General features: G+C 30.2%; 2 protein-coding genes across 2 annotated transcripts; both read right to left on the reverse strand.

The window, feature by feature from the left end:
- Positions 1-3640: 3640 nt before the first annotated feature.
- On the reverse strand, positions 3641-4639 carry LOC105803596 (abscisic acid receptor PYL2). The gene has a single exon (XM_012635898.2). The coding sequence runs from the start codon at positions 4355-4357 to the stop codon at positions 3809-3811; it is 549 nt and encodes a 182-aa protein (XP_012491352.1). The 5' UTR covers positions 4358-4639; the 3' UTR covers positions 3641-3808.
- A 6828-nt stretch (positions 4640-11467) lies between these two features.
- LOC105803421 (protein REVERSION-TO-ETHYLENE SENSITIVITY1) lies at positions 11468-14236 on the reverse strand. Its single transcript, XM_012635638.2, has 3 exons — positions 13956-14236; positions 12248-12668; positions 11468-12126 (listed from the first exon to the last, which is right to left on the reverse strand). The coding sequence occupies exons 2-3, from the start codon at positions 12548-12550 to the stop codon at positions 11704-11706; spliced, it is 726 nt and encodes a 241-aa protein (XP_012491092.1). The 5' UTR covers positions 12551-12668; positions 13956-14236; the 3' UTR covers positions 11468-11703.
- Positions 14237-14891: the final 655 nt, after the last annotated feature.

A 14891-nucleotide genomic window follows, 5' to 3' on the forward strand; every position in this document is an offset into this window, starting at 1 on the left:
AAATGAAGTTGTATGTCAAGCTTGATAGCATTGAAAAAGGACATGGGGGCCAATATCCCAAGCTCATTTAAGACCCTTTTAGTGGATTCACAAATTGGAACACTAGACTCGACATATGGGTTGATTAATAGTTTCGTATTGCTATTGGAAACTCCTTATATCTCTAATGAATACACATAGACGAAAATGCAATCAAGATATATTGCATTACAATTTCCAGAATTCAAATTCAATGTTGCTCCTAATCCATATAATGTGGCATTAACTTCTGCTAGAACACACCATTCCCAACCATATGAGGTGCCGTCAATTTCTGTTGGAATACACCATTCCGAACTAGGGCAAGAAGTGCATGAGAATATCATTGGATTGTTATTTGGAGTACCCACAGTGGCTTTAGTGATATCGATTCCGAGACTGAGGAATCTATACATGCTGGTGATGTTGGAAAGGATAATTTGGGATAATCTAAAATTACAACCCCTAGTTTGTATACTCAAAGTTAACTCTGATAGGATGAGAGTACTTGAGTTTCTAGAGTATCCGCATATCACTCCAGGTTATACCACTCAAACTGCTACATATCAGGGCAATTGACTACTGGTACTCAGTTTATAAGTTAAATTTACCGCATTTTGACTTTTAGTGGTAATTCTTTTTAACTTTGACATATTATTCTTTAAAATTTATTATAGATAAAAAATTGAAAAAAATATTATAAAAAACTTTCAATGAATTAATTCCTTAATATATTTTATAAATTTTAATTAATTAAATTTTTAAAATAATTGATATCAAAATTTAAAAGTCTGAACTAAAATATACTTTTAACTACGACGAGATCTTTTTTTTGTGTGTGTATTAAATAATTAATCTACTTTTTCTTCTAAATTGAAAAAAAAAATACGTGCTCAGGCCCAATAAACAGTACTCTTTTGGTTTCGACTATAGTTAAATAAATTTTCATGAAATTTAAAATATTAGCCCACAAATAAAGTTACAATTAAGTCATTCCCCTCAATCGGATTATCAACTCAGTTAAGAAATTACAGAGATGTTTTTCCGAAATTAAAAAAATTATTTGAGGGTGTTTTAATTTTTTCATTCTAACAAAAACAAATTAAAACATGCATGATCGGATTTGAACTCACACCAACTGAATTACTAAAATTTTAAAATTATCACTCAACCAAAGTTTCATTTTAACATATTTTATGCATTTTTGTTTTAATATACACAATTGATTATATGCATCTATACTATTTATTAAGCCCCTAACTGAGTTGGTGTCACCTTCAACCGGGTCACTAACTCGATTAGGAAATTATGAAAATGTCAATCCATAATTAAAAAAAGTTATATTATTCGAGGGTATTTTAGTCCTTTCATTTTAACAAAAATCAATTAAAATATGCATAGTAAGATTTAAACCCATGCCAATTGAATTACTAAAACCTTAAATTTATTATTAAACCAAGGTTTTATTTTCATATATCTTATACATTTTGTTTTAATATACACAATTTATTATCTACATTAGTTGTTTATATATCTATACTATTTTATTAAGCTTCTAACTGAGTTGGTGTCACCTTCAACCGGATCACCAACTCGGTTGACAAATTATGAAAATATCCTTTTGTAATTAAAAAAAGTTAAATTATTTTAGGGTATTTTAGTCTTTTATTTAAACAAAAATCAATAAAAATATGCATATGGTGGAATTCGAACCCGCACCAATTGGATTACTAAAACATTAAATTTACCACTCAACAAAAACTTCATTTTAATATAACTTATACATTTTGTTTTAATATACACAATTTATTATCTCAGTAAATTGTATAATTAGTTTCAAACCATATGTTTCATCGTTAATTTTAGTTCCTTTTAAACAAACATTTGTATTTTAAATTTATGGTTTTCACACCCATACGTGTGATAAAATTCCTAGTTATTATAATTCCAATAAATGTATTTAAATAACTATAATTAGGAATTATAATTATAAAAAATACTTGTAAAACTATAACCGGAATTAATTATTATATTGTAAAATGAATGAATTGATAATCAAAATATATCTAAATTTAGATTGTAGTAAATCTGAACAGGGCCCACGTATAATGGGATTGAAGCCATTAAAAAAATATAGAATGAGAATTTACACATCGTGTGACTTGAAACCTAGGACATGCAGATTCTAAGTTCTCAACATTATTATTAAGTGAAGGAGTAAATCTCAAAATTACATATAAATTTTTTTATGTACTTTTATACATCAAATTTTGACTTAATCTAACTCTCACAAATTATTAACACAATTATTGATATAACAACATTTTATGTTTATATATTGCATGCAAAAATAATTATCTTTATCAAATATAAAAATAAATTGATGTGTTTATTTCTTTAAATGCGTATGATTGAAATCAAAATTAAAGTTTCATATGTATAATTGCACCAAATTAAAGTTCGTGTATTAAAGCTGCATTGAACCAAAGTTCATGTATAATTTTGAGATTTATTCCTTAAGCCAATGTCCCATTAATGTTATTTGTCATATATATATATATATATTATAATATTGTATTAATCATATAATTTGATTCGGTTAATATTTGATGCATACACATGTATAAATTTATACATCACCAGTGAATCAAATAATTATCGATGATTTAAAATTTTAAAATAAATAAATTTATATTTATTTTAAATAATATATCTCTATTTGATTTAATGATATACAGTGACGGAACTAAAGGAGTTTTATTTGTTGAAGTATTAATGGGGGGTTTCTATTAGTCACATGTTGCTTGAAGTTGATCACAACTTTTAACGATGAAATAAATGAAGGTAATAATTGATATATTTGCCCATGAATTAAGGGTTGACATTGAAGCCACACGAAAAAGGTGTTCACCTACTCTTAAGTTCGGTGCTTTCAACCATACCTCATATCCCTCTAACCTATGATCCATTCACACAGTTACCATTAGGGTCAAGTCCAAAAATTCTTTTAGGGTTAGAAATTAATTTCTAATTTTTATGACTGTGAAAATGGAATTTTAATTATTTTAATAGTTTATATATTTATAATTTCAAAAGATTAAATTAAATTTTATTATTTTTAGAGGAGACTAAAGTGTAATTTTACTTTTATTAATTTAAAATTTTAAAATCTTAAAAACTTAAATAAAAAATTTTCATTTTAAGAGAGCGGCTACACCCTGTTTTGAGCTCCATCTTATTAAAATTTTTGAATAATTTGTTTAAGTGGCCATCTATATCAAATATTAATCTTAATAACATAATAAAATGAATTACATAAAATTCAAAGCATAATACTAAATTGTTTTATTAATAAAATTCATCATTATATTTATCGTGTGATAGCAAGGTACATCATATTTTTAAGATAAGATAACATTATTGGAAACCATAGTTATAAATCTTGAAAAAATAATCTTCATCAATAGTAAAATAAATATAAAATTACATTAATAAAAGAATAATAAAACACTCAAATTAATTGGTCAATCTTTGCTAAAAAGGAAGATGCATGAATTAAATTTTTTGGTTTAACAATGATATATATCTAAATTAATCTTTAAAAAAATAAATTTTCAATCAATAGAATACTTACTTTTGTAATAATTTATTGAGAGCTTAAAATAATATCCAACATCAACATTATCACTGAATTCGTCACCCAACAAATATAGTAATTTACTAAAAGCCAATATCCCAGACTTTAATTTCCAAGATTTCCCTTGGAAGTTGGATCTTCTTCTTCTTCTTCTCAATCATGCCCACGAAAAGAACCCAGTGCTACAATCCCAAGCTTCTGTAGATTCAATTTCACGACAGTGTCCACAAACATCTTAGTATCTTCCCCACTGTTCCCTTCGGGTATATCAACTATATAAGACTCTAAAACAATGGTGTAAACTTTGCCTTCATTGTGGAACTCATTGACCGAAGTCACTGACCAGTAGTTCCTCAGCCTATGCTCACCCCCCACCACCCTAAAGCTCAATATACGCTTCGCGTCGTCCAAAATCTCGAGCCTCTCGGTACTCGTCGAAGCCGGAAGGCCTGAAACGACGGTCACTTCCCGAACGCTACCGACGCCACCGTCGCCGGCGCTGATGTTGCAGCTCTTGACGAAGTGTTTGTATTTCTGGGGGTTTTCGAAGCTTCGAACGAATGGCCACACGGTTCGGGCTGGGGCGTCGATGCGCTGCTTTATTAGCGACGTGCATGTGTTTGGCGTTGGGTCGAACTTGTGGTATGTGTCGATGAGGGGCTTTAGCTCATCGAATTCCTCTTGGGTTAGGCCCGAGTCCATGGCTACCTTGCTTGCACTCGTTAGCCTCTGAGCTCACCACCGGTTTTTATCTCCGGTCTCGGTGGTGGGCCTTTTGGTCGCTGCTAGATGTGGATGCTACAAAGAAGGGTTTTGTGGCTAATGAATAAAAGCTGAGGCTTTTCAATTTGTGAAGGAAAAAAAACAAATAAAATAAGAAATTATTAAAAAATGAAAAAGAAAAAGTGAATCGAAGGGTTTTCCCTTTTTAATTATTTTGAAAATGTTGTTGTTAGAGAGATATGGGGGTTTAGCAAACTTGTCAGTGGATTTTGTTTGTCTTTTTCTTAAAATTGTGTTTACTTCTAAATGAAGAGATTTCGTGGATGGACCATAAAATGGCTAAATTTAGAAAGGATTTTTTGTCTTTACCTTTACTTGGGATTCTCCCTTCGGGAAAATGATAAAATATTGGGATTAGTTTATAATTAATCCAGTATCAATATTCCTTAGCTTAAAGCATTTCAATTTGTGCATGTTAATTAATATTATCAATAATAACCCCAAAAGGTGGCAATCTTTTATTTGAAGCTTTTCAACTTTCGGAAATGAATATGTTTTATCTTATCCCATCGCATCAATTTGTCTTTTCAATTATGGATATATATTTTAGTTATTTAATTATAAAAAATACCAAATCATTTTAGGCAGTGAAAACACTAAAATTTCAAGATAGTTGGGTAGTCAGAAAAGATAAAATCAAATAATTGAGTAATTATTTTATAATTTTTATAATTAAGTCACAAAAAATCATAATTAGATGACTACTAATGTAACTTACCCTTTAAATTATGGATATATTTAGGAATTTAATAAAAATAATAAAATAACCTTTATACATTAATGAAATTATTAATGTGGTATGTGTACTTTTAATTTATTCATTTTGGTACCTATACTTTAATGAGTTACCGGAGCAGTGGCGAAGGTCGAAGCTCGCTTGGCTTTGCAAGGAGTTGCCCGCTTATAAGACAAGGACTTCGGTTAGGGTCTTGAATTCGCAAGCAAGAGGATGCTACTTACTTGGCAGTTCGTTGTATGAAAATTCAAGAAAATGAAACAGGCCTCAGGGTATATTAATTTTATGAATATATTAGTTGAGTTTGGTAACCAAAAAAGAAAGAATCTATAATTAAGTGACCAATTAAAAAAAAAAATAGTTTGGTGACAATAAAGAAAATGACCCATAATTGAGTGACCTGTGGCATAGTTTACCCAAACAGAAAATAAATGAAAAAGAGAGAGGTGTTGTCTCCATCGATGAAAAGGTAAGCAAGAGATTGGTGGATCATGTGACAATTTCTAACAAATCTGTGTAATATATTTACCATTGGTTTTTGGTTGTTTAATTTTAATTTTTATTTTTCTGTGAGATTCTTTTGGTTAATTGTATTGAGAATTCCGATTAAATCGGGAGTTGAGTTACGTTAAATTATAAAAAAAAGTTATTGTTTTCATTCCGTAAAATTTGAATACGAGAACCCAACAAACCTTAGTTTATTAAAAGTATTTTTAGATACATTGTCGTGAAAAATATAAAAAATATTATATAATTTAAATTTAGACGATGATATGACACAATATTAGAATGATACATCATAATAGAGACCAACATTGGAAAAAGTTATCAAGTTCCAAAACTATTGTGGTTTAAAAAAATTTTGGGATTAAATTAAGAAAAGTTGTTAAGTTCGAAACTAAATGTGAATTAAAAAGGTTTAGGGACCAAGCTAAGAAAAATTGTCAAGTTCAAAAACTAAATTATATTTTATCTCCTTAAATTTTAAGTTCAACTCTTTAAAAATAATTTATAAAATCTTTAAAACTATTAACCCTATTAAGTAATACATAATATTTTCTTTAAATAATAAATGTTAACTATGTTAAAATTTAATTTAATTTAATTCAATTTATTTACAATATAGAAATTAAATCAATCCATTTATTGAAACAATTTTAATATAAAAGGAACTACCAAATAAAGTTACCTTTTTAATCATGATGTATAGTATGGTGGTTATTCATTTCATCATTTAATCGTATGATTAGAGATTTGATTTTCGCTCATAAAAATAAAACACATTTCATCATCATTCGTTTATATCTTCGAAAAATGCCCAAAAAAAATAAATGATTAAAGCCCCCAGCTTAAGGACACCTTAAAAAAATGCACCCTTTCTAAACGAATTGTTCTTAAACCTAACATTCTCTACAGTAATAGCAATGTTATGAATTAAGCCTTAATTTTGCAGGATCAGTCCAATTTCCATCACCACCCACTACCTCCACTTTTTTCTTCTAAGTCGGGTTTTCAATTTCTTCGATATTTTATCCATTTGGGGTTTCCCATTTTTGTCCAGAGATGCAATGTATGCGATTAAGTTGTATAATGCAATAAGCATAGGCCATATATGTAAAAAAAAAAGTTAAATAATTAGTTTTTTTTTAATTTAAAGAAATAGGTCGTTTTTTGAGAGAGTGTGTGAAACTTGTTCAGCTGGACAAATTTTTTGCTAACATGTCAGAAAAATGTGCCTAATTAGAAGCATTTTTTGAAATTTCAATGAAAACGTGTCCAACTGAGTAAGTTTCTTCTGACATGCCAGTAAAAAGTTCACTCAACTAGAAGAGTTTTTTTGCCAACTGTGTAGAAAGCGCCCAGTTGGAGGCACTTTCACTTCCTCTTTCCAGAAATGGTCTATTTTACTAAATTTTTTTAAAAAATGACCTATTTGACCAATTAACTCTCCCATGTAAGGCCAATTTAGCCAATAAGCAAAGGTTCTTAGCATCATGTTTTTCAGAGTATGGCATATGTAGTTTTCAGGTTCCAAAAATAGCATATTTTTAAGGGACAACTCTTGACTTACATTAATTTTAGAATAAATCTAAAATCAAACCAGATTAGAATAAATTTTACTTTTTCATTTACAAAATTTAAAATTTAAAAAAATATCAAACTTATCAATGGACACATTGTTTTGGGACAGTGACCAGCCTCATCTCATCTCAAATACCAAAAGAATTTGTAAAGATAAGAAATAAGACAGAAATCTAGTATCGCTACATCAGAAACGTGACGCTACAGGTTGGTTTTCTGGTTTCAGGACAGTAAAATGAAAATAAATTGTAAGAATTGAAACAAGTCTCTGACCCAAACTGAGTGATGTGGGCAAAAATAGTTGCATAGCCAAACACCCAAAGATGAAGAAAGCTTACGCAAATGGGGTGGTCGAAGGTCGACTGTTTCCCAAACTGCAATAATAATAAAAAAACAAAAAGGGTGTATTGCTTTACGTCATTAAATTGTTCCGTCTTTTTCTCGACCAACATTGATTTGTCTTATCAAGTCTAAGCTTTTGTGATGAACCAATTGGACAAAGACTTTCCCATTTCCAAAAGCTGCTTTCAATATTTAATGGTTTTTGCAAAATTTGTGGACTGGGATAGCAAATTTCGATTATAATTTTGAATTGAAAACAAAAATATTATAATTGTTACGGTGTTTATCGTCTTAAGTGTATCTTATGTTCAAGTTACAATCGTTCCAACTTTACTCTATTTTTGTAATTCACTTAAAAAATATTACCATGGTTTTTATTAGGGGTAAAAATACATTTCCTCCTTTTATTAAAAATAGTAAATTGATATTTATATGTTACTGATTATTTTTTAAAATTTAATCTATTTTTACGGTTAAAAATTGGCATGACTAATGTAATAATAAGACAATTACACTTGACATATAGTGTGTATCTCATATTTAATATTAAAATGGATGGAATTTATAATAAGATTATAGTTTGCTCTTTGATATAACATACAATGACTCATTTGCCCATTTTTTGAGTAGGGGCAAATGCAATCTAACTCCTAATACAAGGGTCTCCATAATACTTTTACCGAATTGAAATAATTAAATTAAATTAATTAGGTTAAAATATAGGCATATTTATCTCAGTTTGTCACTTTAGTTTTGATTTTTTATCACTTAGACCTTAATATTTAAAATTTAATTAAATTATTTTTTGAAGATGAAAAATTGACTAAACTTATGTGAAAATTCTCATGTACTTCATTAAAACTAAAAATAAAATTATTAAAATTTCAATAAAATTTAATGAAGTTCTTAAAATTTTTTAAAAAAATTATCCATGTCAGTAATAAAGTACATGCAAAATGCAACGTGGGTTGTTGCCTTAGTGCCATTAAAATTTTAACAGTTTAGTCAACATTTTCGTCCAAAACAAAGTAATTTTATTAAAATTTGAAAGTTGAAGAACAAAATAAAATAAAAAGACAAAATAAAAAAATAAATAAACATTAGAGACTAAATTTATCATAAGTCTAAAATATATTAAGGTTTTGGTTTTATGTTCATAACCGAATTACTCAATTTAATATAAATATAGTCTCAATCAAAATATATTTTAATATTCTCCTAACCTAGATAAATTTCAGACCCAAACCATTACATACTTCAAATCTTTTGTAAAGTTTACACTAATATACAATTAAAGTGTAAATTTGAACACATATATATAACTAGTAGAATCGAACTATTACAGCATAGCCAGGTACAAAGATGTCTGAATAAGTAAAATTAAATTATTAAAGCACAAATGGATTAAAATTTGAAAAAATCTAGACAAAAATTGATTAACCCAGACTAAAACTCACATGACATGACGGAACTTTAGAATCCACACATATAATTGCAGATGATGGTTTTGACCTTGACTCAAGATCTCATTATAAGTTCTTATTATATATATATATATATATATATTATATTATATTACCAAGAACTACCCATAGCCTCTTCCCAACCCTTAAATGGGAGGATAATGCGTTTTAGTGTACTCGAATCCACATCCTCTTATACTAACAATAATATCAATACCAATTAAACTAAAACTCAAGCCACATATAGCATAAATTTTTAAAGCCAAAAATAACAAGATAGGGTCATTGTATAGGCGAGAAAAAAGTTGACCCATTTTCCAACCTCATGAATGGAAAGGCCGAATGGCCCCAAACCATTTTCTTAGTACTGTTTTATTATTATTATTATTATTTTTGGTACTTCAAAATGCTATTGCTTCTTTATAAAAATAAAAAATTAAAAATAAAAAATAAAAATGATTCTCTAATATATTTAGTTTATAATTGAAGGGAAAATTGGAAAATTTTAGATTCCTGGTTTTAATAGCAAGCTATCATTAGAAGTCTCGATCGCATATTCATAGTTTTCTAGATTATGTGGTGGGTGAAAAAAGAGACCTTAATTTACTATCTCAACCTAAAGTATATTTATTTTTATTGTAGTACTTAAATTTTATTGTCTCAATTAGGCTCGTTATTGACATTTTGAGTCTTAGGTAAAATAATAAAATGGGATTTTAAGTTCCTTAAAAGTTAAAGAAAATTTTTTTTAGGTCTCTTAAAAGTTAATAAAAAACATTTGAACTTTAAAAGTTAAAAAAAAAAATTATTGGCCCCATTAAAAATTGAAAAAATAATATTTTGGACCACTTTCAGCTCTGGACCTTGGGTGACCACACCTCCAGATTAGACCTGTTCATGGGCCGGGCGGCCAGGCCTGACGGCCCGCCCGAAATATGGGAGGGTTCGGGTAAAAATATAGGCTCGAAATATGGGCTTGGGCAAAAAAACAAGGCCCGTTTAAAAAATGGGCCGGGCCTCAGGCACCACTTTTTGGCCCGGGCCCGGCCCGAATATAATAAATATATATTTTTATTTTTTAATTTTAAAATACTTTTAAAATAATTTTTTATTTTTTTATTTTTAAAATAATTTTTTAATGTTTATTTTAAAATGGGCCGGGCCGGGCCGAGCTTGGGCTTATAATATTTTCCCGGGTCGGGCCTGGGAAAAATTTTAGGCCCATATTTCGGGCTGGGCCCGGGCCTAGGAGGCGGGCCGAAAATTTTTCCGGGCTCGACCCGAACCCGGCCCGGCACGGCCCATGGACAGGTCTACTCCAGACGACCCTTAGGGTCGGGCCTGGTCCCAATTTGGTACCTAAAGCATCATGTGACACTTTATGTAAAAAAAATATTTTATTAAATGAATATGCACATTAAAAAAATAAAAAATAAAAAAATTCAGAAAATATATAATCTAGAAAAATATATAAATTATAAAAAATTATAAAAATAAAATTTACAAAAAACGATAATTAAAAAGAAATTAGTTGAAATTAATCATATTATTACAAAATTGTAAAAAAATTAAAAAGTACTTTTTATACTAAAAAATTAAAATAAAAGGTTTTTTGCAATTACTTGAAATTTAAATACTTTTAAAAAAATTATAACAATTTTTAATTTTATATATTATTTTGGCTTTTTAAAATTATAATGGTATTATTTTAGAATTTTGTAAAAAATTAATATATTATATATGACTTTTTACATTTTAATCAATATAATATTAAAAATAAAATGACACTTAAAAGGAATACGAGTATGCTTTAAAGGATAAATTGAGAATTAAGTCAAAAATTTTGTTGTGTAACAAATAGACATCTTTTAATATTATTAAAATCAATTAAAACATTAGATGAAATGGTAAAGTCGAGGATTTAATATTTATTGCGTTTTTATTAATTTTATAAAAATATGAAAAGATTAAAACACACTCATAATAATGTAACTTTCTTTATAAAATGAATGGATTTTTTGTCATTTCCCAATTAAATTAATACTCGACTAACTTATTAACTCAACTCAGTTATAAGTTTAAATAATGAGGAAAACTATGGAGTAAAATTAGACAAAAATGCAGGGATACCTAAGTCTTAGCCCAAAAATACTGAAAATCAATTAGATATATTTAAATTATGTGTGTGGCATGTAATGCATGCATCTATACAATTTAGTTAATATGATAATAACCATCATTATGTATGTGGCATGGAATGCATACATCGATTCAACTTGAAGGGAAAGAAATAACAAAGCAAGAAACCATGGCGGCTGATACAGCTATGTAAATCACGGTAGCTAACGTTTAATGAAGCAATCTAACTACTTCATGAACTTATCACCAGATAAAGAAATCTTGGGATTGTAATAAAAAGTTCTATTTCCCTTTAATGAAGCAAATCTACAATTCAGTTTCATGAGGGAGGGACAACTTTATATCTTTCGACAATCAGCCGGTTCGGGTAGAATCTTCGGCCGATGTCTGTCCGGTATTGACAACCTAGGGTTTTGAAAGAACACACCAACCTGTACCAACAATCCATGCATCTTTCAACTAACAAAAATTCAACTTCAATGAAAAAAAAGAAGAGAGTAACTCTAGCTTTCCAACAAGGTTTTGACACAGTAAGTACCCAACAGAAACCACCCAAAGAGTAGGAGAGAGAACGAGAAAAGTCCAACCAAGAATGGCCATCCGACGAGTAGTAACCCGAGGCATAGCACCACTGTGAAAGGGAGGAATGATCTTATTACCGACATGCTATTGACCCACTGCCCCTTGAACAGTATTAGAGCTGCCACAGTTATCATGTTCCAATCCATTGATCCTTCGTAGCAGAGCCGGTTGAGACAATTGGCTACAAATGAGTAAGAGTTGCATGTGAAGAGGTTGTAGCTCTTGTGCTCAAAGTGACGCATGCTCAACTGCAAGGCATCATCCCATGTGAGTGCAGTCCCAAACTCTTCATGCTGATACCCGTGCTTGCATTTGTGACCTGCCAGGTTGGGAGGAAAGCAGCACTAGTTCCACAATAAAACTAGTTAATGAAACAGCTACTAGTTCCAACAAAGAGAAATTTGCCTTCGTATGCATAGAGAGATGTAAAAGGTTAAATTTCCGAGCACCGGCACAAAACTATACCTTTTCTCTATCGAGTTGAACGTATCGAGCTGCAGCACCAAAAGCAAAATCCTCGACATTCACAAAATATGATCCTGAAAAGTCCAAAATCGCGCCAGCTTCTCGGCAAATGCCAACATGGCCAATGAAAGGTGCCAACCATGAGACAACTGGGAGTGGGGTCCAAACCAGACAGCAAGGAAACTTTGCTTTCCTCGGATCAATTTCATCTAATGGCCATAGTTCATGCTGAATTCTAGATCCACTGAGTTCAACATCATAAGCTGTTTTCAGATCCATTATAGGAGGTCTTCCACGCGGCATACGGTTTTTTGAAATCTAGGCTGCAAACCATCATCATTTCAAACAACACCCTCAGACATGATGGGCTTGTTCTCGATTTGATATGCAATTATCCAATCACAAAGACGATAATCTCATTCTACAATAAATACACGATACCGTTACTCTAGGAAAGAAACAAAAGGAATATTCGATATCAATAGGTAAATGCCATACAAGAAAAAGCAAAATATTGTAGTAAGAAAGCAAAAGTTCCAAATGTCAACATAAACCAAAAGATTCATCAAAATTCACTATCATACAAGAATTCCGTTATTGCCGGTTGTACTCATCGCCTTTCAAAATTAGGCAAAAACCCAAGCCATTTAATATCCAGCATTAGAAATGTCATTCTCAAGGTAGTGCAGTCCTAATACTTTGATTAATTGACGAATAAGTCCAAACTCCAAAGTGGATTAATCATGCCAATAACTACTTAATTCTCTAAACGACTGCATACGTTAGCAAGCATGTTGAACCTTTGCGTAAATTCAGAATCCATCAAGATCCAACATGATCTACAGAATAATGCAACTCCATTACCTTGTATATACTAGCACGTTCGAGAATCCTAACTTTTTCGATTCGCCTAATGAAATGCTACATTCATATCTAGTCATCATCCTTATAGCCTTGACTACCATTCGTTTAAGCCATTTATTGTGTATCTACATCAACTCTATTTGGGAACATCATTCCAAACTTCACCCAAAATAAAGACTCGTTACGACATCGGGTTTCCTCCATAGCCGAAAGTTAACAACTGCTCAAGGGTATCAGTGGCGAAATAGGAACAATATGAGTGGAAGAACCACATTAAGGAACTAAGAAGTAAAAACCAGCATGAAGACCTCATTCATTCACAAAGAAATCAAAGATTTCAAAAGCATGGGCACAATGGAATGCAAAATTTGCATCTCAATATTATCTCTAAAAGATCAAAAACGCAAAAAAGGGAACAGATTACAACTATCAGCCTAGCACAAAAAACTCTGCAATAATCCAAATAGATAATTTACCTAAAAACATGCATCCCATATATCAGATCATTTTCCTTTAGACAACCAATCAAATTAAACACTAAATGCTCCATTTTTATAGTGGGAAATCATCAAAAGCAAATCTTCTTACAACCCTTTTTTTCTCTACCTAAAACTCCTCAATTCAACCAAGTAAAAACAAAAACACCAATCAAATTTCAGCTCCCCTAAGCTCTGAATCATTTCTTGAGGCAAACCAAGCAAAACCCAGAAACGTGTACCATAACACATAAAAAACAAGAACTTTAGCTATATTTAATGCATAGCGAATTAAGAAAAAGAAGAAGAAGAAAACCAAAGAAAAAAAATGAAAAATTAGACTGATAATGGAAGATGTTTTGACTAACCTGCAACAAAAAAAGTAGGGTAATTTGCTTGAAAACAAAAAAAAAAAAAAGGGTGCAGCAAAGATGAATCAAAGCAAAGATCTTTGAAAAGGTCGGTAAATTAGAAGAAGAAAGTTTATAGCTTTGTGTTCTATATTTGGTTTTTGGAACTGGTGGTGGGTGGTGGAAGAGGTGGCGGTGCTGTTCATATTGGAGAATCACAACAATTGATTGTATATATTCAGACAAAAATCCAATTTGGGAATTAATCAAAATTGTTTTTTTTTTAAAGATAAAATTTTTGGAATTGGAAAGAAAAGTGGGACATGAAAAAGCAATGGCAAGGTTCATGAACCATTCCAGATTTTCACTTCCAGGTGGGACCCTCACCACCCCTCACCTTCTTAAAAAAAAATATTTATTAATTTGTTTTCTAAAGATTTTTTTTTTTGATTTATATATTCATTCATTTATCGTATTTAGCCAATAAATTGCATTTCTTAGCGATCCATACAAAATTAAGAGTAAATTATATTTAATGTGATTAAATTATTAATAATTTTATGTTTTAACCATAAAACGGTCTTAGGTCTTTTTCAATAAAATGCTTTAATAGAAGGTGCTATGGATACTAAATTTTTAACAATTTTGTAAAATAGGACTTGTAATTTGTGGAATTGTAAGGATCTTTACCATGAAATCTTGGAGTATTCATGACTAGACCTGTTTATGCGCTGAATTATTTATCCAGGCTCGAAGGCCTGTTTAAAATTTAGAAGGATTTGGGCAAAAAAATTAGGCTTGTTTAAAATATAGGTCGAGCATGTTCAAGCCCTGAGCCCAGCTCAGTTCGACCCATTTTTAAGTTTACAATAATTTATATTATGTAATTTATATTAAGGATCTCATCTAATTTCTTACTCCTCGATCCCATGTTTTTCAAGATAGATTAGGTTG

This window comes from Gossypium raimondii, chromosome 7 (assembly GCF_025698545.1).
Source record: "Gossypium raimondii isolate GPD5lz chromosome 7, ASM2569854v1, whole genome shotgun sequence".
NCBI classification, from domain to species: Eukaryota; Viridiplantae; Streptophyta; class Magnoliopsida; order Malvales; family Malvaceae; genus Gossypium; species Gossypium raimondii.